The sequence below is a fragment of the Takifugu rubripes genome, chromosome 19, assembly GCF_901000725.2.
Source record: "Takifugu rubripes chromosome 19, fTakRub1.2, whole genome shotgun sequence".
Classification (NCBI taxonomy): Eukaryota; Metazoa; Chordata; class Actinopteri; order Tetraodontiformes; family Tetraodontidae; genus Takifugu; species Takifugu rubripes.
Window position 1 is genome coordinate 16,454,475 of NC_042303.1, and position 23,732 is coordinate 16,478,206.

The 23,732-nt window shown below is 42.1% G+C and overlaps 4 protein-coding genes across 6 annotated transcripts; 3 read left to right on the top strand and 1 right to left on the bottom strand.

Annotated features, from left to right (window-relative positions):
- Window positions 1–4,757: 4,757 nt before the first annotated feature.
- On the top strand, window positions 4,758–8,053 carry LOC101066901 (translocon-associated protein subunit alpha-like). The gene is made up of 9 exons (XM_011614301.2): window positions 4,758–4,905; window positions 5,598–5,719; window positions 5,796–5,889; window positions 5,975–6,102; window positions 6,313–6,447; window positions 6,663–6,739; window positions 7,158–7,236; window positions 7,323–7,416; window positions 7,489–8,053. Exons 1-9 carry the CDS (start codon window positions 4,836–4,838, stop codon window positions 7,551–7,553), a joined length of 864 nt encoding a protein of 287 aa, XP_011612603.1. The 5' UTR covers window positions 4,758–4,835; the 3' UTR covers window positions 7,554–8,053.
- Window positions 8,054–8,239: 186 nt separating this feature from the next.
- Window positions 8,240–11,431, top strand: LOC105417878 (neuritin-like). The gene is made up of 5 exons (XM_011614364.2): window positions 8,240–8,554; window positions 9,128–9,287; window positions 9,779–9,937; window positions 10,157–10,194; window positions 10,565–11,431. The coding sequence occupies exons 1-5, from the start codon at window positions 8,503–8,505 to the stop codon at window positions 10,627–10,629; spliced, it is 474 nt and encodes a 157-aa protein (XP_011612666.2). The 5' UTR covers window positions 8,240–8,502; the 3' UTR covers window positions 10,630–11,431.
- Window positions 11,432–15,620: 4,189 nt separating this feature from the next.
- On the bottom strand, window positions 15,621–17,790 carry sys1 (SYS1 golgi trafficking protein). Of its 2 annotated transcripts, none has more exons than XM_003973703.3 (4): window positions 17,653–17,790; window positions 16,635–16,874; window positions 16,490–16,557; window positions 15,621–16,331 (listed from the first exon to the last, which is right to left on the bottom strand). In XM_003973703.3, the coding sequence occupies exons 2-4, from the start codon at window positions 16,791–16,793 to the stop codon at window positions 16,091–16,093; spliced, it is 468 nt and encodes a 155-aa protein (XP_003973752.1). In that variant the 5' UTR covers window positions 16,794–16,874; window positions 17,653–17,790; the 3' UTR covers window positions 15,621–16,090. The 2 variants fall into 2 exon arrangements, with proteins under 2 accessions (XP_003973752.1, XP_029682808.1); XM_029826948.1 differs by having other exon boundaries at window positions 17,510–17,727.
- Window positions 17,791–19,646: 1,856 nt separating this feature from the next.
- On the top strand, window positions 19,647–23,559 carry LOC101077058 (peroxisomal succinyl-coenzyme A thioesterase-like). Of its 2 annotated transcripts, none has more exons than XM_029827415.1 (11): window positions 19,647–19,869; window positions 20,412–20,621; window positions 20,846–20,945; window positions 21,395–21,585; window positions 21,654–21,829; window positions 21,903–22,019; window positions 22,125–22,210; window positions 22,478–22,571; window positions 22,655–22,735; window positions 22,824–22,959; window positions 23,033–23,559. In XM_029827415.1, the coding sequence occupies exons 1-11, from the start codon at window positions 19,662–19,664 to the stop codon at window positions 23,131–23,133; spliced, it is 1,500 nt and encodes a 499-aa protein (XP_029683275.1). In that variant the 5' UTR covers window positions 19,647–19,661; the 3' UTR covers window positions 23,134–23,559. The 2 variants fall into 2 exon arrangements, with proteins under 2 accessions (XP_029683275.1, XP_029683276.1); XM_029827416.1 differs by having other exon boundaries at window positions 19,714–19,873.
- Window positions 23,560–23,732: the final 173 nt, after the last annotated feature.

Below are 23,732 nucleotides of genomic sequence, written 5' to 3' on the forward strand. Positions count from 1 at the left end.
ATTTTCCCCGCTTTTGCATATTATGGGCTCTTTCCTCGCTATAGGATACCAAGTTTGACCTTACGTTCGTACATCAGTGCATCAGAATGAAAACAACACTGGGGTCAAATGTTCAGATATCAGTGTCCAACAGCATTATTTTATTGGAGCTCAAGTTTTATGGCCACAGTTCTCTGTCAGATAAACCGGGGGTGGATCGAACAACGTGTGCTGTTTGTGGCGCTGCTGCAGACTAAAGAACGTAAGTCACGATGTCACGGATGTTGCAACGAACAAGATTTACAGTGTCGCCAAACTGAAAACAAACTGATTCTTAAAACGAAGAATCCACATTTCTCACCTGCGTCCACACATTTATTAACATATTATGAAAAGTGATTATGATTAGCACATTATGGATGCTGAGCAGAGATGATTACTTACTGTTGGTACGATAGAGGTCAAGTTTTGGTGCTCTGGGCCTGCTGAACAAAACATGAAATCATTAAATCATCAAATGATTGAAACACAAATCATCACAACATCTGAGGAACAGAAGCGTCGGTCATTATAAACGTTTTTCTTGCTGATTCTTAATTTAGATTCTCCACTGATTAATGCAACAATCACTTTAATTGGATATACTACTTTTATAGTTTAATGGACCGCTTAAATAAATGAATATTAAAAGTGATGTCAACTCTCTCACATTAACCTCATTAAAGAGAACACGCAGGAGAACATTTATTTATTTATTACATCATTGATAAAGTGTTGCCAATAACAGATAATGGGTGAGGTAAAATAGTGGGTCACCGACCGCCTTTATCCAATTAGCAAAGTCACCTTTGAATTACTGATAAAGTTGAGAAAAGCGTTTGCAAAGTCCTTGGATTCAGAATGTGTGTTATATGCACAGGTTTGTTTGTAAGAAGGAGAAAATGTAACTTTAATAAACCACACCCTGCTTTTATACACATACAGTGATTTTTAATAGTTAATATTCTTTATTATGAAACCTCCCTGTGATTTCATCTTCACCAGTCAATGGCTAAAAGGCCGAATGAAGATCTGCAATGTGAAATGCAACTGTTATTCTCTGGTTATGTAATAAACGTATTATTTAATTGCACCCTCTGATGTTATCGTCGATCTCAAACCTGCGCTCAGCAAATACCACCGGGGTTGAAAAATAAAACAACGTGGACGTGCAAATGTTCACTAGTCAATTAGAGGTCAACTTTCAGTGATTACAGTGGCTTAAATTAAATGCTTAATCAAAGCATTGCTTCCAAAAAGGTTAGAAAAAGATGTTTACAAATGCTTCAGCAACTTCTCCAGATGGACTCAAGCCAAAACAATTCTCTTTAATAGAGTTGTTTTATATGATACCTCAGTTAGTAAATGCAGCCTAATATGATCATTATAAAAGTTTATTATCTTCCAGTCTTATTGGCCTCTTTAACTGTTATCACTGACATCACAAACTCATGTTATGTAAGCAATAATACAAAGTACGAATAAATAATCTTCTGCATCAAGCTCACCAGCAGCAGCAGCACCACCACCAGCAGCAGCACCACCAGCAGCAGCAGCAGCAGAAGCAGAAGCAGCAGAAGCAGAAGCAGTAGCAGCAGCCTGGTGGGGTGGTTCAAGGCAGGAATGATCTGTACATTCCTCTTTTTTACACCAAACACTAAACAGCTGTTTCTGAAACACTCGGACCAGCCCATCAACACCAACCACCAGCCTCATTCAAAGCCACTCAAGTCCACTTTCTTTCCATCCCAGGGCTGAATTTGAACTTCAGCAAGTCGTCTTGACCACGTCTAGATGTCTAAGTTGCAGCCATGTGATTGGCTGATTGGGGTTTAATAGTTTAAAAAGAACTTTTTAAAAGTTCGATTGCCATCTGGTGGTGGATTTTGCTTTGTTGCTGAAGTCCACCCATCAGTTTTCTGGCTATTCCTTTTTCTCCCCTGAGAAGATCTTTGGAAATGGTAAATAAATGCTTTGATGAGCAGTGATTGCAATCATTTTAATATGTAAAACAGAGGTGCTGAAATTTAAATTTTTGATTCCTTTAGTTCATTTTCTCCTGTGTGTAAAAAGACTACAGAGATCAACGTTATCCTTATCCATATTTGTCAGACTGGAGACACAGAATCAGGATAAAGCTTCAAACAACGACAATCCGGGCCCGACATGCTGCATCTTTGTCCTCTTCGTTTGGATATTGCAGCGCAGCACCACAGCGCCATCCAGCGGTTATACGTCGACATGCACAAAACTGCATGTGGCGTTTCACCACGTCTCAAAGATGGTTGGCATAACCCTCTCCCTCTCCTGCAGGGTCGATGGTTTTAACGCGATGGGTTTGCACAGAAGCGTACAGATCGGACACGATGGAGGCGCCCTCCGTGCAGCCTTCGTCTTCCCTGTCTGACTCTGGAAGATCCTGGACCTGAATGATATCTGAGTACTGTATCTGTGGAGAGTTGTGGCCAGACTGCACTCTGGGGGCCTTCAGGGTCAGGTTAGCATAGCACTCCCGAGGTGCTCCCTGAGAAGACAAACAAGAATACAAGTTATTTTTAACAGCACAGCTTTTGCTTCATATTATTGTAAATCCAGATCACTCCCAGAATCACTGACTAAGGGTACACTGAATGAGACCTTTATATAATCTATAGATGAGTTATCGAGGCTTGGTTGAGCTCTTGAATGTGGAGAATCAGATTCAGCGATGAGAGTCATGCCTGCGGAATAAAACACATCATATTTAAACACTGACAGATGCTAAAAGAGAGAGAGAAAATATCCAAGACACTTACTTGTATAGGTTAAGTTCCCATAAATTGGATTTTCCTCCATCTGTATCGAGCTCCGTCTCAATATGGAAAGAGAGGAAAGGTGTATTTTTCAGCCTTTGGTTTAAGTTCTCAAAAAGCCCCGAGGCTGCCTTCGTTAACAAAGAGTCTATAGCAAATACACACCGTTGCTGCTTCTTTGACTGACGTATTGCAGTTCCTGTTGCGCAAAGAGAAGCACATCAAATACATCAAGTACATAGGAAGTGAAAAATCTTTCTCCAACAGTACGAGATTACCTGAGCGACATCTTGACACACAGCAGTAAATATTCAAACACAGTGACAGGACCAGCAATGCTGTCAAAATCCCAATGCTGTAAAAATAACTGGGCTTGCTTCCCCAAGGACACCAAGTATCATCTAGAGAAACAAAGAAAATGGTCTTGATGGTTTTGAGAGTCGATTAAATTAAAACAACTTATTGTGTCTGTCAGTGTTGTCTTTCCAGGGTTTCCATGCGCACCATCCCACCATTACAAGGATCAGCAACACAGAATCAAATGAAATTACTCTTAAAACTGCTGTGATTAATAGTTTCATCACAGTATAGTTTATTTGGAAAATATTCCAAACTCGGCATGCAAAACCGTGTTTACTGACACCATAGAAAGTAGCACGGCAGCTTTTCCTGAGAGGTTGCTTAAGTGATTTGCATTGTCACTGTTGACAGCACAGAGATGCGGTTTATTTTGCACATGGGGGCTTGTGAAATACCCTGAGTGATGAGGATTTAATATAGCTTTTAAACAGCCACTGTTATTAAAGGCCACCCTCCCAGGTTCCAAGGAGCACCTGAATAACACAACCTACAGAAAACCCCAAAATGTTTTGTTTTAGTATAATATAATAGGTGAATATTTGAATGTTAAAGCTGAATAAAAGAGAGCAGAACCATCTCTCAGACTGTACCAACTGCATGTTTCCAGTGTATTATTCTGCTGGTAACAGGAGTCCCGTTGGCGCAATATGAACACACATATAACACATATAACTCAAGTCATCTCAGCATTTGATGGTCATTGGTCTGGTTGATAAAAACACACACAACTAACCATTAAAAATGCAATCAAATCGTTCTGGGGTTCAGGCAACATTCAGTCTTGCACTCACCGGGTTTATCTGTGTCGTTAGCCATCGCCGTAACGCAGATCTCAGCATGTGAGGAGACACTGCAGCAAATCCTCCACAGAAGTGTTACAGGATGTGTGCTTTTGCAGAAAACCACAAAAGTTCGAGAGAGAACATTGCGATAATGTCTATTATATTTGTTTTCTTTTTACACTATTGATTAATGTTGGGTTGCTTTAAAAAAATTAAAGGATTAATTGGGTCTACACCAAGAAACTAGGGATGGAGGGAAATTAAACTGTTTAAGACACAATTTATATTCTCGGGGGATCTACAGTTTGTTCGCTTGAATATAAGGAGGGAGGGGTTAGGATCTATTTACGGTTCCGCTTCAGCAGTGGAGCATGAACTACTGTGTGAGCTGATAAAGTCGTTAAACCAACAAAAATGAATCCAACATGTTCTAAACACAGAGATATGCGAGTCGCTGATATGAAGATTTAGAAAAACGATGTCTTTTCCTTTAATAATGGGAACACGCCATATGAGTGGAAACTTAGGGCGTTTTAAAACTTAATTTTCCAAACAAAAAGAAAATTGTGATTTTCTTGTTATCGTCATTTCCTAACTGTCTTCGTTTTTAGTTAGGATCTCGGCCAGTTTTACCAAAATAACTCGAAACGTTATTCATGGGACAAGGAGCAGACGGTTCCGGGGGGACTTTGACTTGTTGCACTTCAAAGGATGAATGATATTCAGTCTCACTTCTTCTATTATTGTCTAATTTGTAATCGAATATGTGGCCCCTCCCCGATGGGCGGGTCTAAACGCTCAACCCCGCCCCCTCCCGTACCCCTGTCCTCTTCTCTTCCCGAACGCTGATGTGTTCTTAACTTCAGCCCTGCGCTCCGACAAAATGTTCAGTTTGGGTTCTAAACTGCTGCTTCTCTTCCTCCTCGCGTTTCCCTGCGGCCTCGTATCTGTCGGTGAGTCAGGTTTTTGCAGCTGTTCGACCTTTTTAAAGTTTCAGTGTTTGATAATGTGATCGCTGGAAAAACCTTGACGTGGCATATTCACACATCTGTGCACAGCAGCTGGAAACGTCCTGCAACGATCCCGCACGTTTGGGCGTTTCATCTGTATTTAGTGTTTTCACTCCAAATGAATTAAAGTGTTTCTACTTCTAGCTGCAGCCACTTAAACGAATTACAAACAAATTGATTTTTTTTTTTAATGTGGAGTTAGGTGTCTCCTTGTGCAACAGAATTATGTTTTATTCAGTTATGAGCGTGTCAGGATGCACAGCTTTCACACGTCATCATAGATAAGCATGAAACTTGTGCTTGTGGGGCTGCTGATCTGCTGACGTACATCAATACTGAGAAGTGAAAATGCCCCTAAAATTACGTTATTACAGTCGCAAATGGGAAAAGTCAGAGGCGTTTAAGAAAAGAAAATTGAAATACTGTAGGTGAGACAATCGTGGATCAATTGTATTTATCGGCAAATTGAGTTTTTTGGATTTACACCATGTTTTTGCTCAAATATGCTACATTGTTGCTAACTGCTGCCCTGCTTGTGCTCGGTGCTGCATACTAAGGGCAAGTTGGGTCATGAGAACACCAAAACCTCATTAATATTCCACCATTTGCGACTAATGTGCCCCTGTTCCACGCAGGCCACGTCGCCGCGGACGCTGACTCGGCCGAGGATGTAGCCGAGGATCCCGAAGCCGCCGTAGACGAGGAGGAAGATGATGGCGAAGAAATGCTGGTTGAGGAGGACCAGATGAGGCCAACGGTCTGTGTTCTGCGATGTGTCACCGATTCTAATTTAACATTCTGACGATGTAACAGTGTCGTTATGGTTTCTTCAGGATGGGGACGAGGAGGACATGGACGAAACAGACGACAAACCGTTGTCTTCACACCCCGATGCTGACACAGCCATCATCTTCGTGACCGGCGAAGGTTGGTTCGGCTCCCTTGCGTCATGTAGGTTGTATCTGTCGAAAGGCGGATTGAAACCCGAACCGTCTCCTTATGACAACTTTAGAGTTTCCGGCCAATGAAATTGTGAAGTTCTTGGTGGGGTTCACCAACAAAGGAAGTCAGGAATTCACCGTCAAATCACTGGAGGCCTCCTTCCGTTACCCTCAAGAGTTCCAGGTCTACATCCAGAATGTGAGTTTGATCTGCTGTGGCCATTTAATTCAGAATAAATAGTGCTGGCACCATTTATCTTGACAAACTTAACTCCAGTCTCCTCCAGAAACTCCCACATGAGAGCGATTTAAATTGCCCGTAGATGTGACTGTATGAGTGCATGTTGTGTGTGCAGGAGTGTAAAGCCTTGTGTGTTTAGATTCACGAATCTTTTATTTCTGTGTGTAGTTCACAGCTCTGCCTCTGGACACTGCTGTGCAGCCAAAGGCTCAGGCCTCCTTCGAGTACTCCTTCATCCCTGCTCAGCCCCTGGCAGGTCGCCCATTTGGCCTCGTCATCCTCCTCAACTATCTTGATGCCGAGGTAAAAATAAAGGCTATGACTTATTTATAGATCTTTATTGAAGGCATGTGTGTGAGTTTTGTCTGGTCTTTAAAAATGCAGCGTGACGGTGCTGCGTGAAGATGCTCCGTCAGGGGTTTCTCCTCCCAACCCAGCCTGGTCTCACAGAGCTCATAGAGTTCTCAATAGGTCACGTAGCCTTTTACGAGCTAATGTCAATTTCTGATTTTGTTCAGGGTGGGGTGTTCCAGAATGCTGTCTACAACCAGACTGTCACAATCACTGAACCAGACGAGGGACTGGATGGAGAAACGTAAGCCTTCTTTTTACAGATTAAGCCGTCCAGGTTACATGCAGTTATTTCTCATAAGGCTTCAGGCAGCTCTCATCATGAATCTGGCCTCCCCAGTGGATCGCAGCGCATGTAGGAGCCTGTGAACAGAGGTGTGAAATGGGCGCAGGGAGCTGTTGAATTGTTCCTCTGGCGCAGGTTTCAGAAAAAGACACCAGCAAATGTCGCTTTTCCTCCTCAAATCATTGCCGGTTCAGTCTTTCTACTTGAATGTTGCACGTTTGCAGCTGTAACACAGACAGGCTTCCTCTACATCTGCCTATATGAGTCACGGAGGTCTGGAGGAGGACACCGGGAGACCCATAACCGCTCCAGCTGTTGCATTGTTCTCAATACCCGTGTATGTTTTAGCTTTTGAAGAGTATCTGTTTCTCTGTAGGATGTTCATGTACATCTTCCTGGGTGGCCTGGTGGTTCTGATGCTGTTCGGGATGTACCAGGTCCTGGAGACAAGGACGGTGTGTGTTTTTGGTTCTTTTCCATTGACCTGTTTTTAAGATTGCTGGTGTTTGACAATAATAATCTTTTCATTGGGTTCCTACAGAGGAAGAGGATCCCTCTGAAAGTGGAGAAGGGCACCGGCGGGATGAGTGATGTTGACATCAGCTGGATTCCTCAGGAGACTCTCAACGCCATGAGTATGTTCATATGTTCATGTTTCTGCAGTAATTCAAATGCAAAAATCTGATATCAAATATTCCATTTTTCAGACAAGGCTTCACCTCGAGCATCTCCAAGGAAACGAGCCAACAGAGCGGCCGGAGCGGATCAGTGATTCCTTCCATCACTCTACTTAAAAGGGAATCAACAGTGTGTTAAAGATGTTTGTATTGATTCAGCCTGCTGAAGCTTCCTGGACTCCTCTGCTCAGATAAGAACTGTCAACACTAAAAGGACGGAGCTACAGCTCTTCCTTAAACGGACCCCTTTGTCCCCACATATGTGTGAGAAAATAATGGTCATTAATCTGTCATAATTTGTGCCTTTTTAGGGAAAATATAAAGGAATAATCCACATACATTACAACCACCACTGTGCCTTATTTGTATGTATTTGTGGTGCCCTGCCAATATTCAGTGTTACATAAAATTTTAATAATAAAAGGGTTTTTTTGTAAAAAAAAAAAAGTAGCCTGAGGAATGTTAAACATGTATTTCTTAGGAAGGCAATGGCAGCTGCACATACAACAAATGTTAAAACAGTGTTCTGGAAGACTGTTATTGCTGTGAGAGGCACTCGGAGCTTTTTCCAAACACAATAAACGGGTGAACCAAATGCCTGTTGTGTGAAATGCTCCCGATTTTATGTAGATATCATTTTTAAAGCTAGGATTAAGGCTGCAACGTGTCAAAAGTTAGATTTGTACCATGAGTGGATGGTGCATGAGGTGCGCTGAGGTAGCATCAGATATTAAACGGAATAAAGTGAGAGGGCAGAGGCAGCCGCATCCTCCTGCTCCTCCCTGCCTCCTCGGGGAGGAGGATGGGGGCTGTCCGGTGTTGAGGGGGGATGATGAGCTCAGTGCGCGCCGGCGGAAGGCCACATCAGCAGTGCGGAGCAGAGAAAGACTGTTCACACTCACAAATCAAGTGTTGATCTCATCGGAATCAGGGAGCCACGGTGATAATTGGCTGATAATCCACGATCCGCCGTTGAGATCCGCTCGCATCAATGGACGCGCCCGCAGAATCCCGCACTCTCAGTCTGTCTTGAAATGGGATGACATGGGATTTTTCACGTCGAAGAAGATCGGAGGGATCCTGCCGTTTGCCTTGGGTGAGACACTTTCATGCGTTTACCCCCGTTGGGGGAAAAATGCAACGCGTGCTTTCGAGATTCACCGCAACTACTCGGTTTTTATCAGTTTGCGTGATGGTTACCGAGACTTGTGTCGTCACGAACAGCTCACGCACCCCTCGATGAGAGATGATGTATGCTGTGTGCAAGCTTCTGTACATTCAGCCGTGTGAAATACAACTCAATCGATGTCTGGGGAGGTTGCCTCTAATTTAATATTTCATTAACGTTTTTGTTACACCGGCACTTATTTTGCGCTGTGTTTGTCCAGGATTGTACATGTTTTTGAATGTCTTTTTCCCTCCTGTGGAGCGGATGTAAGCCTTGTAGTACTCTGGTATCATGAAACTTCATTTGGAGAGGCACGACCTTTGAAATTCACACCAATGTGGAACAAACCAAAATGCGTGCACTATTAAATTAAAACTCAAGCATGTGAGTGAAAAACACCGTGTGTGTGTGAGTGTGTAAAGCACACAAAAGTATTTAAAGGACCTCGCTGGAACAATGTCAATTAAAATGATGTGACTCTTGTCTTGTCTGGTCTTGCAGCACTTTTCTCTCTGGTGGTGTCAGGGAACCCCACAGGTGCAGACGTGAGGTGTGAGAACGTCTATAAAGACTTTTCTGGCTGTGTCCTGGAGCTGGGCGCGAGCATGGACAACTATCAGGAGAATGTGACCAGCGAAAAGGGAGTGGCGGCCGTGTGCAGGTGATGATGACTGAATGACACGAACCGATTTCAGCCCAGAAGGCGGAGAGAGCTGGGATTAGGCTCGACACAGAAGTGTGTGGCGGTATTAGAGCTCGAAATGCTGCAGGGACAAAGCCCAGATGCCATCATCTCAGTGGGAGAACAGAGAAACGGTGCTCAGGCGCCGAGCTGTTCGTCTAAATAATCGATGAATTTGCTGCCGTCGTCAAATCCTGGAGATGATTTTTGTCCTTGTTTCTGCAAACAGAGTTTAGCAGAAGAAACACGCACCGTCCCTCCGACTTGTTAAATCGCCTGTGATATTGGTTCACTTTTTGATGCAGTTACCATGGTAATTAAAAGCCCAGTCTGACTTAGCTGCATCCAATGTAGCCATCTGAGTGTCAAGATATTGGCGAGTAAATCAACCCATGGCAACGCTGGCTGCCTGCACCTTCTTGCTGGAATGAAAACTGTCCACGTGTCTGATGATCCTCTGTTTGTCACAGCCACTGGGAAGCTTTTCACACGTGCGCCCTCACCGCGCTGGCCGACTGTCGGGAAGAAGTCAGCTCCATCTGGGAGACGCTGAGGCAGGCCTCCAAGAAGATGCGCATCCAAGGGAGTCTGTTCGACCTGTGCAGCCCCAGCTCGTCGCCCAGAATGAGGTCACCTTTTGCCCTCCTTGCCCTGACACCAATAGTCGTGCTGATAGCGACCGAGCCGATCTGGTCGTTTGGTTAGAGGAGAGGGGCGAGAAGCCCGTCTATAGTATCATAAAGCCAAGGATTAAAGTTTTAATAAGAATAATTTTGACAGAGCAATAGAGATCCGACAAGCCAAACAGTATTTCTAATTGTATCTCCATCTGTATCCACGCACGTTAGGAAACCGATCGACTGTTTGGGGAAAAAGAAGATCGATTGTGAGTAAATCAATTCAAGGAATTTCACACGCAGAGAAGCGTGTGATCAGATAAGTCAGAATCCGATAGCCAATAATCTGATCAGCAGTGATAAAGGTAAATACTCTGTAACAGAGTATATTCTAGAATCTAAGAAAATCCCTTATCTTAAGTGAGATTTGGTACCAGTGCTGTATCCTCACTCACATTGATCAAAAGGACCAGTTAGCTCAAATATTCCAAACACAAGCGCTGATCTGTAAAACTAGTCACATGATCTTAGAGGAGAATTTGACAAATTGTTCTTAATATTATCAAGCATGAATAAACACTCAACTCCTCCAACCTAATTTTTCCATCACTACAGATAATAATTTTCTCTATGTTTCAGATCTGGGAAGAAGTTTTATTGTCATTTATGTTATTTACTTTTTTTATGGTCGTGAGAGACGTTAGCTGCTAAATCTGCACCGGAACTAAACGAAAAAGCACAACTCGTTCTTAAATGAGGAAATACAGTCATACTTCAGAACGGCGAGCAAGGATGAGCCATCAGCAAAACTATCAGAGGCAAAGAAATATCCGTACAAATGGTTTTGTATCAGACGTGTCTGTTTGAGATCACCCTTAAATGTGTGATGTCAGACTCCTGTAGGCACACTGAGCAGATACCATCAACCTGTTACTGAACTCTTTTATTTTCACATGAACCAGTTTGTGAGAGTTGTTTAACTGACACGGTATCAACAATCATTTAGTCTCTTCTGTCACAAATGCATGAAGCTTTTTTGGGCTGTTAGAATATTAAACCCTCCCTGCCTCTTTTTTTTTTCTTTTGTAACTGTATAGTTGGTTGGTCTGTGCATGAAAATGACTCCTTAAATGTATCAGTAATATTTTGCATACATTGATCAGGCATTAAATTCATTAGCGTTAGCATGCTAGTTCCATTTCTGGGTTCATTATGACATTATGTGTTTTGGGATACAAAACCAGTTGTGATTTCTTCAGTCGCATGAGCAATGTGAGTACTTAAGATGGGACAATATCTGTTATTATGCTATTGAGGAGAGCATGAAAATGACTGTTTTCCTATTTTTACAATATGATTCCTGCTAGTGGTTTTAATGTGGAATGACCCTGAAGAATTAAAGTTTAGTACTCGTGTTTCAAAGAAAAGTACACTATTTACAAAACTGTATGGAGCAATATGAGGCAAAATGTATTAGAGACAATAAAGCACCAAGTTTAAAGTGTGTGTGTCTGTGTGTGAGAGAGCATCATTCCCCTAACAGTGGAACATATAATCAATGCAGTCTGACTCATGTAATACAGAATTTTCTGTTTATAGACTTCCCTGAAGCAAAGTGTTGGTAATGAGCACAGAAACCAGCATCTTTCAACTCGTTAGTGTTCTCCCATCTGCTTCTTCCCACCTGGACACTGTCAGCCAAGGCAGCAGTGGGCGAACATGAGACACAGCAAAGCCCCTTTAAAGTCATGGGCATTTTGGCTTTTTTAAAATCACCTGCTTTTCATTTGTTACAGTGGAAAGAGATGCTTGTGTTTTACTATTATTCCTATGTTTAATACAATACTGTTGTCACCAAAATACATTGAAATAGAAAAGGGGAAATGTACATAAATCATCTTTTCTGTACCTCCAGTAATGCATACAGTCTGTCTCTAAAGCAACAAAAAGGCTCCTGACTAAATTTCCTTTGGTTCCTCTTGAAACAAAAAAGAACATTGGAATCAAAGCCAGTGACTTAAAAGAATAATCCTCCCTGATTAATCTTCTGATCGCACTGATAATACAAGTATATATTAGTATCCAATCTCTAACTTTAAGTATAATTATCAGATGGAACTTTAGAATTTATTTTTCTGATGCCTGTCTAAAGCATGTATGTATGTATGTATGTATGTATGTATGTATGTATGTATGTATGTATGTATGTATGTATGTATGTAGGACGTGTTCCTTGTTCAATAAAGTTTGTTTTGGAAAAAGTCGGTAGCCGGAAGTAGACCGCTTCTGGACCACTTCTGCGCATGCGCCAAAGTGTACCATGAATATTATTTAGCAACACTGGGAACGAAACTTCACGCCAGTGGATAGAGAGAAACTATGGCCAAAGGTGCATTTTACGATGCCCTTCGGCAATATAAAGAGTCCAGAAAAATAACGTTGCCGATTAGCAGACCGGAGCGGAAACAAGTAATCCGGGTCGCAAAGAATTTCATCCTAAAAGGTAGCGAACGGTGATCTGCATTATCTCTTATAAGTTGGGATTCATGTGATACGTACGTTCCATAGTAAACTAATTCTACGATTTAGAATTATGCTATTTATTACTAATACTGCGTTCTAATAGTTTAATGCAAAACCACGTATTATCAGCATGCTGATCAACACTGCGTAGAATATACCTATTCATATTTTGATTTTCCTAGTGTGTAAAGCATGTTTTTCCTTTTGCCCATTAGAGGGGCAGCTATTCTACACTGGCCCAAACAGACAGTACATGAGGCTGGTTGTGCAGTCTGATGCACATAAGGAAGCTGTGCTGCAGGAGTGTCACAGTGATCCCTGTACCGGCAAACACAACGGAATCCGTAGCACCAGAAACACGGTGGTTTCTACATACTATTGGTCCACCATAACCGAAGATGTCAACGACTGGGTAAGGCAGGTTTCAATGGATTTCACTCATCATTAAATGTTACACAGTTCTCTGTGAGAACATGGGAAATCAAGTTATCGTACGCTTCCCTCTTCTTTTTTTATCTTCAGGTATCACATCTTATCAGTTTTATACTTTCAAAGTGATATTAATTTAACCATGAATCTCAACATCAGGTCAAACGTTGTCATCACTGCCAACTACATAAAGCAACAATTAAGACAGCGCCGCGTCCCATGAAGGTAGTGTGCCCTGCCATATTTACATTTGCAAAAACAAACATCCACATTGTGCAAGATAACGTACTAATATCTCATTTCTCCATAGGTTAAAGAGCCATGGGAAGTGGTGGGAATGGACCTGATTGGTCCTCTGCGGGCTACAGCCAACAAGAACCAATATATCCTCACCATGACTGATCTCTACACCAAATGGGTTGTTGCAGAAGCTCTTCACACTAAGTCTGGAACCGAAGTAGCAACAGCCATTGTCAACAAGTTGTATTTGTTCGGAATGGTCCGGAAAGTTATTACAAAGCAGGAAATAGCTTTTGTGAATGAGGTATGTATTGGAATATTCTACTCCTTACAGAATACTTTTGGGTGGGTTGTCTGATCACGTTAGTGACACTGACTGATGTAAGAACTGATGCGGTTTTACATGTTTCTTAATTACTGACAGCTCAACAGAAGAATCTTCAAAGCACTGAACATTAAACGTGTGGTGACCTGTGCACACCAGCCAGAAACCTATGACCCAGTAAGTGCATCATAGCATACATCCTTTTCTAAGTACGCAAACTTAATATTTGAGCAAAGCAGAGTATCGGAAATCACCCATTTTTCACAGGGATCTGTGTAAATCTATTGTGAGTAAGAATGTGTGTGCAGTCATCTTTCTCAATGCATTTTTATGGTGAAGATTAAGAAGACCAATCAAAATATAAAGGATGCCCTCGGAAAATATGCGAATGAGCCGGAGGATGACTGGGACCTGCATCTGCAGGCTGTTGTATACGGCATCAACACCGCAAAACAGGTGAGCATATTTTTTAGGTAAACCACTACCTAACTGCTTCTGCATTGTAATGTTTGAATGCTTTTCAATACCTCCTTTAACGTAGGTGCCTACAGCCGAGACTCCATACTATCGTTTTTTCCAAAGACACCCCCGAATTCCAGAGGGCAACAACACCTGTCCCACGGAGAACACCTTGACCATGGTAGAAGGTGACCCAGAGGATGAGCTTGAGAGGGCGCTGACCGCTGTGAAAGCTCTGAATGCAGAGGTTGGGACTATTTTGTAAGACCACAGTGCTTTATGGACCGTCTTGCATGTTAAATTCTGTGTACTGATCCTTTAGGTTCTTGGCAACATTGAGACAGCTCAGGAACAGCAGAAGAAAGCCTCCTCTAAAAGTAAAGGAAAGCAGGCGAGACAGCGCGACGTGGACGTTAGTGGCAGACCTTGTTTCCGACCTCTGCTTCAGGACAAGCATAAGGAACCATCCGCCCTTCCTGCAGCGTCAGTTAAAGATGAGGAAAGTGTCAGTAGGGAGGTTCAGACAGTCAGAGACTCGCGGCTTGTGCCGTATCAGCTAAAAGGTAAGAATTATCTCCTATTATGCCTTTATGTCTTGTGGAGGATTCTTTGGGATTTATGCTAATAACCGTATCAAAGTTCTTTCTGAAGAGCCAAAGGCTGAGAACCTTGAGGACCACTGCTATGCAGCCAGTCCCACCCTGGCTGACCACCAATATGCCAGCCAAGGTCCACTGTGGCTGAAGGAATGTGACGCTCTCCAGGATGAGCTGGTAGGTGGGATTCGACTTGTCACGTACGGTATTTCATCCTGGATAAAGGACCTAAGTATGATCGCTCGAGTGTTTTCATCATCAGTGTTACACATTACTTCAATTTTAGATGAATTATGAGCTGGATCCCAGTCGGCCAGCATTTTTTGTGCAGGAGGGAAACATCTGCCTCACAAGGGAGAACATATGGAGCCTGGGGTTCCAACACTACATAGACAGAAATGTAAGTTGATATTAAGTTGGACTTTTATGTGCTTTTGCAGGAAATTAAAATTTAGTCATAATTCAAATGTTTCATAGATGTCCGTTAACAGTCAAGTCATCAAGATGATTTACATCATTTGAGACAAGCATTCGTTATCTGCAAGTGGTTTAACATTCACTATGTAGCTCTAAACCGACAAATCATATGTACCAAATAATAAACAAGTTATTGTTAGCAATCATCATTTTAAAACAAATGCTCTGGGTTGAGTGAATATTCTCTTATCATTAACACTGAACCTTTAATAATATAAAATGTCCCATCTTTCAGGCGCACAGTCAGAATCTCAAGACAAGTTCCCAAACAGTACCGTTAAAAATAAATACTATGTAAGGGTATTTACATCTGTCTGGTGTACATGAGAGATTCAAGAAATATTACCAGCCAATATCACCAGCAGTCAGTGAGAGTAGCAGTCTCAGCAAAGTGGACCACATGCTGACTGTAATTACATAGTATCAAACATGAGTGAATTATTTACTTATTTCCTCATGCATTTAAACAAAAAAATGGACAAAATGTTTAAATATACAACAAGTTCATAGTCAGGACACAGCTGGGTGACAAATACTGTTAAAGCACTGTATGAGAATCATGTGTAACTAAGTATATTTTTAGTCTGGTAAAATGTGTTTATATTCTAAAGCATAAACCCTCAGTTGCGTCTTAATTTTTATTTTATTTTTACCAGGAAACAGTAAAAAAACAGATTCTGTTGAGATTAGATGATTTTTAGGTGATTAAATTAACCAGTAAATATAACTTATTTCAAAACCTTTCCACTTAAATGGTGGTAGGATGTAGTGCTGATGTTTGCCTTTGCTTTTATTTGAAATGTGTGCATGAATCAAGCATATTCTATTTCTCTATATGATATGAGGCTCAGTGTAAAGACTTAAAATAACCGCATTTAATCAAGATTAGGTCAAAAAATGTGTGTACTGACAAATGCTTACATATGCACTAAAATATCTTATGCTACAGAGTTAATATCAGTCCATCTGCTTTGTCAGAGAAAAGTCCAACATTTGGCTGATGTAGGTCAATACTTTACAAGCTTCCAGTTCCTTTACAAGCAGCAAAAAAAGCCCTTTGAGCCAGGTCCTTGGTGGTTAATCGTACACAAACTTTCAGTGGTTTACACCAAAGATTTACAGGTTAGATTTGGGTCCACTGTTGACTGGAATTGCCCTCAGTTCTGTGCGCATACACAAGTACTCTCCGATCACAGCGGTCAGGGCTATGCAGGCGACGTTGATGAGCCACCAGGACAGGGCAGCTGGAGGGTGCGCGTTGTAGATCCAGCATCCAATCAAATGGAAGAAGTGCACGGTGACGGTAAAGTCAAGGCACTGCTTCCCTCGCCGAATGAAAAACCACAGACCGAGGGCACTGCGAGAACAACAAAGTCATCAGTTGTGCTCATTCATTTGGTGTAAGCATTTATATGTTCAAACAGCATTTATAAGTTCGAATTTATAAGTTCAAACTCAAGGAAAACTTCACTTAAGTAGTTTCAGCTATAACTGGGGACAAAAGAGATATCTAACCATGTCAGTGAGTTCAAGATGAATGCCATCATGGAAAGTCTGCCCTGCATGGTTGCAAAACCAAGGGCCTGTAAAATAAAATGGATACAAATGGCATTTCAGCTCGTGAACATACGTGTTTGATTCTCAGAAATTTGGAACTTACTTCATAACTGAAGATCTGGTCAAGTGAACGACTTGTTTGTATCAGACTGTCCATACCAGCTAACCACAGGCCCAAGAAGCTGTAGTAGATGCACTGCATCAATAGAATCTGGCTCACAATGAGGACAGGGTCCCAGATGTAGCTACGGAAATTGGCCATAATGGCCTGATCTTATAGGAACAAGCCTATAGGACGTCTAGATGCGGTCCATCCAGTGTAACTTGTGAGTGACCTTAAAACCTGAAGACAGAAAAATGATACCATAATTATTTTGTTTTGACCCTTTAGTCAGGCATCCATCAGCTATAATGTAAATTGTGACTAAAGGGCATTCACCTATATCACCGGTGTCTCAAATATTAATCAGGCTATAGGTATTCGCCATAAAAACACCTAAGTCAATCGTTTCATCACGTATTTCTTCACGTATCTTAGTTTTCTTTGCCACGTTGTCATATCAAGAGATTAAACAAAGGTATCTGGATAGGATTATAATTAACAGTTGCATAAAAAGTACTGTTTTCCTGTAGCTTTAAAAATCACCATATGGTAAGAGTAAGTGACGTAGTAATGCAATGCTATAAGTCATTCCGTTACAGGTAGCATAAAACTGGTCGATTGATTGACTCGCTGATACCAAGAACACTAGAATTGGCTAACTTTTAAACGTCAATGAGGCCACTTTTCGTAAAAGAATATGAAGCAGCTAGAATTCTGCGTGTTCTTATAAAGCTGCTCGTTGCCATAGCTATTCATAGATATATTCACTAGGTACATTTCTTGCTACGTCATCCAACTCCATTATAGTCTGCATTTATTATACGACTCTTTCCACGTACTCCACCAGAAACTTTGCCAAATATGTGCACACTTACGCGGAGAGTGAAGCCGATTCTTATTCTAACGGTATCATTACTGTTACGAGACGGAAATCGGCAAGTTACGAATCGTTAACGTGGCTGTTTTCTTTCACAACAGACAAAGCGCCAGTAAAACTTAAAATATAAGTGTTACTGACCTAGAAAACGAATCGGAACACGTTCAGTATGCCGTATGCATCTCTTTAGCGGCTTATTGCGAATTAAACGCCGGCAAAATGGGCCTCGTAGCCTCGTAGCTAAACAATCTTAACACGGAAGTAACCGAGGTGAACTCGGAAGTGAAATGTCACGTGTACAGTTTACAAAATAAGAGTCTTGTAGTACACAAATATTCTATGTTATACAGTGAATGCTATCGTTCTTGTTCAGTTTTAAGAATTATGCTCTGTTTTTTCCTCTTAAAGTTGCACATAACAATTCAAAAAGGCGGGCGTTTCCCCGAGTTGAAGAGATGCAGCACATGCTGCACAGCTTACCACTGCCCATTCTGTCGGCCTTCTTTGTTTCGTCCTACAAAGCTGAGCAAAGTCAGAGCTCATTTGGACTCCCACTTCAACAGGGCCGTTTTCCATGCAGGTAAAGTATACAAATGTTTTACTGTGAAATTTAACATAATCACCTGCATTAATGATCATCGTCATGGATACTCTAATTTTATTGTGGTATCCTGAGACTTGATTTAGATTACTGATAAGTTAAAGGTTAAATATCTGCATGGTCATTCTTGTTTTGTTTGTCGTGTTCTTATATTTTAGAGTATACCATTCACAGATGTGGTTTAAAGTGCCGACCACATTGGCATTACCACTGCATATACTGCAAGACGATGCTTTTTCGAAAAGCAGACTTCAGGAATCACCTGAGGATTTGCGAGGCAAAGCAACTTCCATTTTCCGAACCATCCCACCTCCAACAACCATCCCTCCTCCAGCCAGCCAGTTGGAAAGAGTGCACATGAGGCCAGTGCTTATAGATTTTCCTATATGCTGGCCTTTTATGAATAGGAACAATTTTAAAAGGGACAAAGAACACAGCCGAACATAAAGACACCATCGGCAAACCTGGGAGACGTAGAGCAACATTGTCATTTATTTGGAATCCTGTTTGTTTTCAGCTGATAAATAAATGATAACGTGTTGTGGTGGAAGTATTCTGACCCTTTACAAAGGTGAAAGTACCTAGCAGCAATGTCAAAGTACTCCAGTACCACCAAGAATCCTACATTAAAGGTCCTACTACACTAAAAGTACGCAAGTATTAACAGCTAAGGGTCCTAGAACTACAGTACCTGAAACACATGTATGATTCTGCATATTTGAATGATATCGGGATAATAGGAATTCTAAAATTCCTTGGCATTTGGGCCAATTTCTGCAGACCTGCAGGCAGGGTGTCCTCTGGCTCATGCGGTGGCGCTCTGGTGAAAACCAGAGACTCAGAACTACAGGCGTCAAACTGCTGCCATCTGATCTGCAGAGATAAAAATACCACTGATGTCACTGGCCTTGGAAAAATTATCAACACGGAAGTAACCCCAGTCAACCAGAGTTAAATCTCACATATATGTATTTTTTCCAATAAAATAAGAACCTTTGCAAAAAGCAAAAATAAATGGATATTTTACAGACATTTTCTGTGTGTTTTGGAATACTTTATCAAATGTGTTTGTAAATCATTCTTGGATCTGGATTTTCAAGCACATTTCCTACCACACTACTGTGACAGTGAGTGTGCAGATGCCCAGTGAAGATGGTGGAAACTCTTGTGTTTCCACTCTGTGTGTAAACTCTTCTGACCCATCACCTCTAAGGTGAGTCTAAGGAAGGAAGGTTGTGTTTTAAGGACCTATATTCATTCTTTGAATGCTCCCTCTCTGTGCAGCCTCCCTGCTGCATCCCTTTGACTTTTGGTTCTCCAAAAACCTGCATCTACAACTTATTCATAATTGCAGAATTTGATTTAACATTTCATTTAAAAAAAAAGATTTTGGGAAAATGTCTCGCGGCAGGAGGACACCGTTAATGGTGTCATTAGAGATCAGTGATTACAACTACAGGCTTGAATCATGTGACCACTGGTAAAGTGCAGACGGGTTAGCTGGTCATACGAGACCAAACCTGTCACAAGTGTTCAAAAGCAGTGCAGGATGGAGGGGCACCAACAGAGGGGCGGTCTTACGCAGCAAGGCACTGTGGGAGAGTGTGGATTTCAAACCTTGGACCGGTGGAACGGTTTAATGTTTAACAGCTTGAACTCCTGCTTGTGCCGGTTCAACAGCGAGCGCTGCTTCAACACAAGCAAAGATGGTGTCATGTGTGAGGCTGCACAGGAGCCTGCCATGTTTCCATCGTGCTGTAGGTAAGAACCAAATTCCTCTTTGTGGTTGTTGAATGGGAGGTGGGATTCAGAGAGGAGCAAGGAAATAAACTACAATCGTGATGTAGGCCCGGAGAAATGAAAGCTTGTGTAGAAAGATGCCGCTCTCTTTTATGCTTCACAGATCTGCAGCTGTAAGAACTGCGGTGCTTTACAGAAAATGTTTTCGCCTTATTTCTCATTATATTAGATAGTAGATCTGCTTGTACATAAACACAGAGACAGACGCTGGTATGATCTTTAAAATTATTTATGCATTATTTATGGAACTACAGAGCTTTAAACTTTTTTTTTAATGAGGAAAGGAATCAGGAAAATGTGCAGCTCTTCTCAGTATTTGAGTGATCCACGATGAATTCTTCTGCTAATCCATGAAGTAATCTTCTGTTCTAACCTTCACCTTTCACCTGTCTGTCTTGTGTGACTGAGTTCTGTCATAATTGGCCTTCAATTATGCTTAAATTTGTGACGAATGTACTCTTGCTTATATTGTGTGACTGCTCTCTTTTTTCTGCTGCAGGTGGGCTGAGGTGGAGGAGCAGCTACACTCCAGCCCCCTCCATCACAGCGGCCCCAGTTCGCACCCTCGTAGATGAGCAGATCAACATAAAAGCCCATTTCCTGCCGCGACACTCTCCTGTGACGGTGTGCGCGCAGATGCACAGTGAGGATGGCGACCTGTGGGAAGCCTTCGCACATTATAACACAGATGCCGACGGAACTGTCAGCTGTGAGTTACGCTCCGTGCACATGTTATTAAAACTGATGACCAATGAATTAATAGATTGTCAGTGACTGTTTCCTCATTTTACTTTTGTATTTTCATTTTTTTCAAATGAGAAATAAAACAGTAAAGGAATGATTCATAGTGTTAGATGGGTAATTTGTATATTTTGTGTCATCAGCGGTGTTTTTAACCCTTTTGATTATTCAGAACTGTGTGTTTTTCACCAGTAACCAGCGATCAGTCAGTCGGCGGTTCGTATTTGGGCTGTGAGCCGATGGGACTGTTCTGGAGTCTGCAGCCAGCTCCTGGAGGACGGGAAGGTTTAAGGCAGGTGACGATATCGGGATCACTGAAAGGTTCTCCAGTATCTCTGAATAACTCCATTACCACAACCTTTGATACAAAATGTTAAACATGTACTAGGAAACTGCAGTGTATCAGTGAAGGATATGTTCTTCTGCATATGTTCCTTTTGAGACACTAAGAGGAGGTTCTGGGTCTCATACGTTCTAGTTTTTTGATCATTTCCTATTACAGCAGGAAAATGACCTCAGAAATGTGCTTGTTTCAACAATCCCCTCATTCACCCAGCTTCATCCCAGCACATGTGCTATATCAGCTCTGCTGCTCACACCAGAGCGTCCTTCTCTTCATTAGACATTTACAGGTTCACAATATGCTGGTTTAAACATTTGCCGGGATTCTAAACGTGTTCTGCTGCTTAAACGGCAACAGTGGGTAAGAGATTCCTGACCTGTCTCTGCTCTTCTTTACAGGCTGAGGAAGAAAAATGTGGAAATTCCTTTTGTTGTGCACGTGTCGCTGATAGAGGGCCACGTTTCACCCCGCGAGGCGGAGGGAGCCGAGCTGGCTGCAGTAACCACCGAGCGCTGGTACGTGGCTCCAGGCGTGAGGAGAACCCCTGTCCGTCACGGGGGCATTATAGGGACTTTGTTCTTGCCACCAGGTGAGTTCTGGGGCTTTTACCGGGCTGGAATGAGAACACTGCGTCCTCTGAACGGTGATTCCCTGCAGGCCCAGGTCCGTTCCCGGCCATGCTGGATCTGTGGGGAATGGGTGGAGGTTTGGTGGAGTACCGTGCTGCCTTGTTTGCATCCAGGGGTTATGCAAGCCTGTCACTCGCCTACATCGGCCACAAAGAATTACCAGCTCCACACAACCGCATGAATGTTGGGGATTCCTATTTTAAGGTAAAATTCCCTGCACTCTCTGTTGGTGTCGTATTACTTGCTTTCCTCCTTTTCTTTCTTTATTTTTTGACAGAGAGCATTCCAGCTACTTCAGGATCATCCTCAGGTCTGTGCTGGCAAAGTTGGGATCATCGGCCTCTCCTTTGGGGTCTATCTGGCTCTTCGAACAGCCGCTCAGCCTGGCATCAATGTTTGTAACATCATAGCCTTTTTTAAAGTTTTTTTTTTTAGAAATCAAGTTTGATCATTTTAAAAGATGAAACTTCCATTGATTCCTGTTCTCTCTCTCTTCCAGCCGTCCTGTGTAGTCTGTGTCAATGGTCCTGCAGGAAGCACGGTCAAACTGTCTGACACGGAGGGCAGAACTGAGGCCTTTGAGAGGTAAATGATAGTTTAACTTCAACTAGCAGGTCTGGTGAAACTCCTGCACACACCCCCTCAGAGTGAGTGTGTGAGTGAGTGGTGTGTGTCCCGTAATGATTCTCACCCAGTGACACCAGCAACCCTTCAACCCAGACAGTTGGATAACTAGTAACATCTCAATGTCATTCAAATCCTAAAACATCTTTGACTCATGGTGGAGTAATCAGATCTGTTTAACTTTAACTGTCATTTGTTTCCTTTATTCTCTGTGTTTTTACCTTCCAGTGAGCTCAAATACTGGAGCTTTGATAATAAAGGCTATGTCAGCTTTAAAGACGTCTCCTTGCCTGCTAACCTGTCCCCAGAGAATATGGTGAAGGTAAAAAATCACACACACACACACACACACGGGTGTTCTTCATCACTGACATTAGGTTTTCTGACATTCGGGCATGTTTGCAGGTAGAAAACATCGACTGTCCATTAATGTTCATTGTGGGCGAAGATGACTTGAGCTCGGCGAGTAAAGAGAATGCAGATCTGGTTTGGCTCATTTGTTCATTGTTCCCCAACTGATAACTCATCTGTTATAAGCAGCATATTTCCTACAGGTTGTTTCATTTGTCCTCAGATCGAGGAAACCCTAAAGGCTGCAGGTAAATCCCACCTGTTCACCTGTTTATCGTACCCTGGTGCCGGTCACCTGATAGAACCGCCCTACATGCCAAATTCAAGAGCCTCCCTTTGGAGCGCCAAGCCAAAAAAATGTGAGCAAGGACCCAGTTCAACCAGTGACTGTTCCCAATCCCAATTCTTCCTTCACTGTTCTTTGTTTTACAGTGATCACTCTGTGGGGGGGCCATCCTGCCCCTCATGCTGCTGCTCAGGAGGATTCCTGGAGGAAGATCCTGCATTTTATGGAGTTTAATCTAAGACAATGATTTTATGGCATCTCCACATCACCTGCCAGTGGCCCTCATGGACTAATGTGCATCAGAGACTCACAAAGGGACTCATTCATATTTAACGGGCTGGTAAACAGCTTTTATCTCCATCGTGCTGCACACCACGTCCTGAATCATCCTCATCGTCTCACCAATAAGAAGGATTACGTTCATGTACCACAGACCTACAAGCAGATCTGCTGTTAAGGGGCCTTCAGTTAATGAAGCTCAGGACTGGAAATACAGGAATGAGGGGTAAAACTGTCAGAATATGCCAAAAACGATCTTTTACAAACATTATACAGAGGTTCTGAAATCCATTAGATCAGACCAAAAAATATCCAGTTTGTCATATAATTCTTTCATTTGTGTACTTAAATTAAATCAGAAATAAAATCTAATAAAGTTATGCAAAGTAGCAAATTGTCAAAAAGGTCCCTTGAATCCTCAAGAACATAGTGCAGTTTAGAACATTTGTTACAGTTTTTTCATTCTTTTTTAATTCATTAGTGTTTAAACACAGAACAGATTTTTCCACTTACCTTCGGCCCTCTGTCACATACTGTCCAAAGGATTTAATCAGTACTTCTCATCTC

Excerpts from the sequence above, each read along its gene's own strand:
- LOC101066901 (XM_011614301.2), top strand. The coding sequence starts at position 4,836 with ATGTTCAGTTTGGGTTCTAAACTGCTGCTTCTCTTCCTCCTCGCGTTT. Across the intron at positions 5,720-5,795 it reads AGGACCAGATGAGGCCAACG|GATGGGGACGAGGAGGACAT; the intron begins GTCTGTGTTCTG and ends TGGTTTCTTCAG. Across the intron at positions 5,890-5,974 it reads CATCTTCGTGACCGGCGAAG|AGTTTCCGGCCAATGAAATT; the intron begins GTTGGTTCGGCT and ends TGACAACTTTAG.
- LOC105417878 (XM_011614364.2), top strand. The coding sequence starts at position 8,503 with ATGGGATTTTTCACGTCGAAGAAGATCGGAGGGATCCTGCCGTTTGCC. Across the intron at positions 8,555-9,127 it reads GATCCTGCCGTTTGCCTTGG|CACTTTTCTCTCTGGTGGTG; the intron begins GTGAGACACTTT and ends CTGGTCTTGCAG. Across the intron at positions 9,938-10,156 it reads AGCTCGTCGCCCAGAATGAG|GAAACCGATCGACTGTTTGG; the intron begins GTCACCTTTTGC and ends CACGCACGTTAG.
- sys1 (XM_003973703.3), bottom strand. The coding sequence starts at position 16,793 with ATGGCCAATTTCCGTAGCTACATCTGGGACCCTGTCCTCATTGTGAGC. Across the intron at positions 16,558-16,634 it reads ACCAGATCTTCAGTTATGAA|GCCCTTGGTTTTGCAACCAT; the intron begins GTAAGTTCCAAA and ends TTTATTTTACAG. Across the intron at positions 16,332-16,489 it reads ATCTTGAACTCACTGACATG|TGCCCTCGGTCTGTGGTTTT; the intron begins GTTAGATATCTC and ends TTGTTCTCGCAG.
- LOC101077058 (XM_029827415.1), top strand. The coding sequence starts at position 19,662 with ATGGAGGGGCACCAACAGAGGGGCGGTCTTACGCAGCAAGGCACTGTG. Across the intron at positions 19,870-20,411 it reads TGCCATGTTTCCATCGTGCT|GTGGGCTGAGGTGGAGGAGC; the intron begins GTAGGTAAGAAC and ends TTTCTGCTGCAG. Across the intron at positions 22,211-22,477 it reads AGAACTGAGGCCTTTGAGAG|TGAGCTCAAATACTGGAGCT; the intron begins GTAAATGATAGT and ends TTTACCTTCCAG.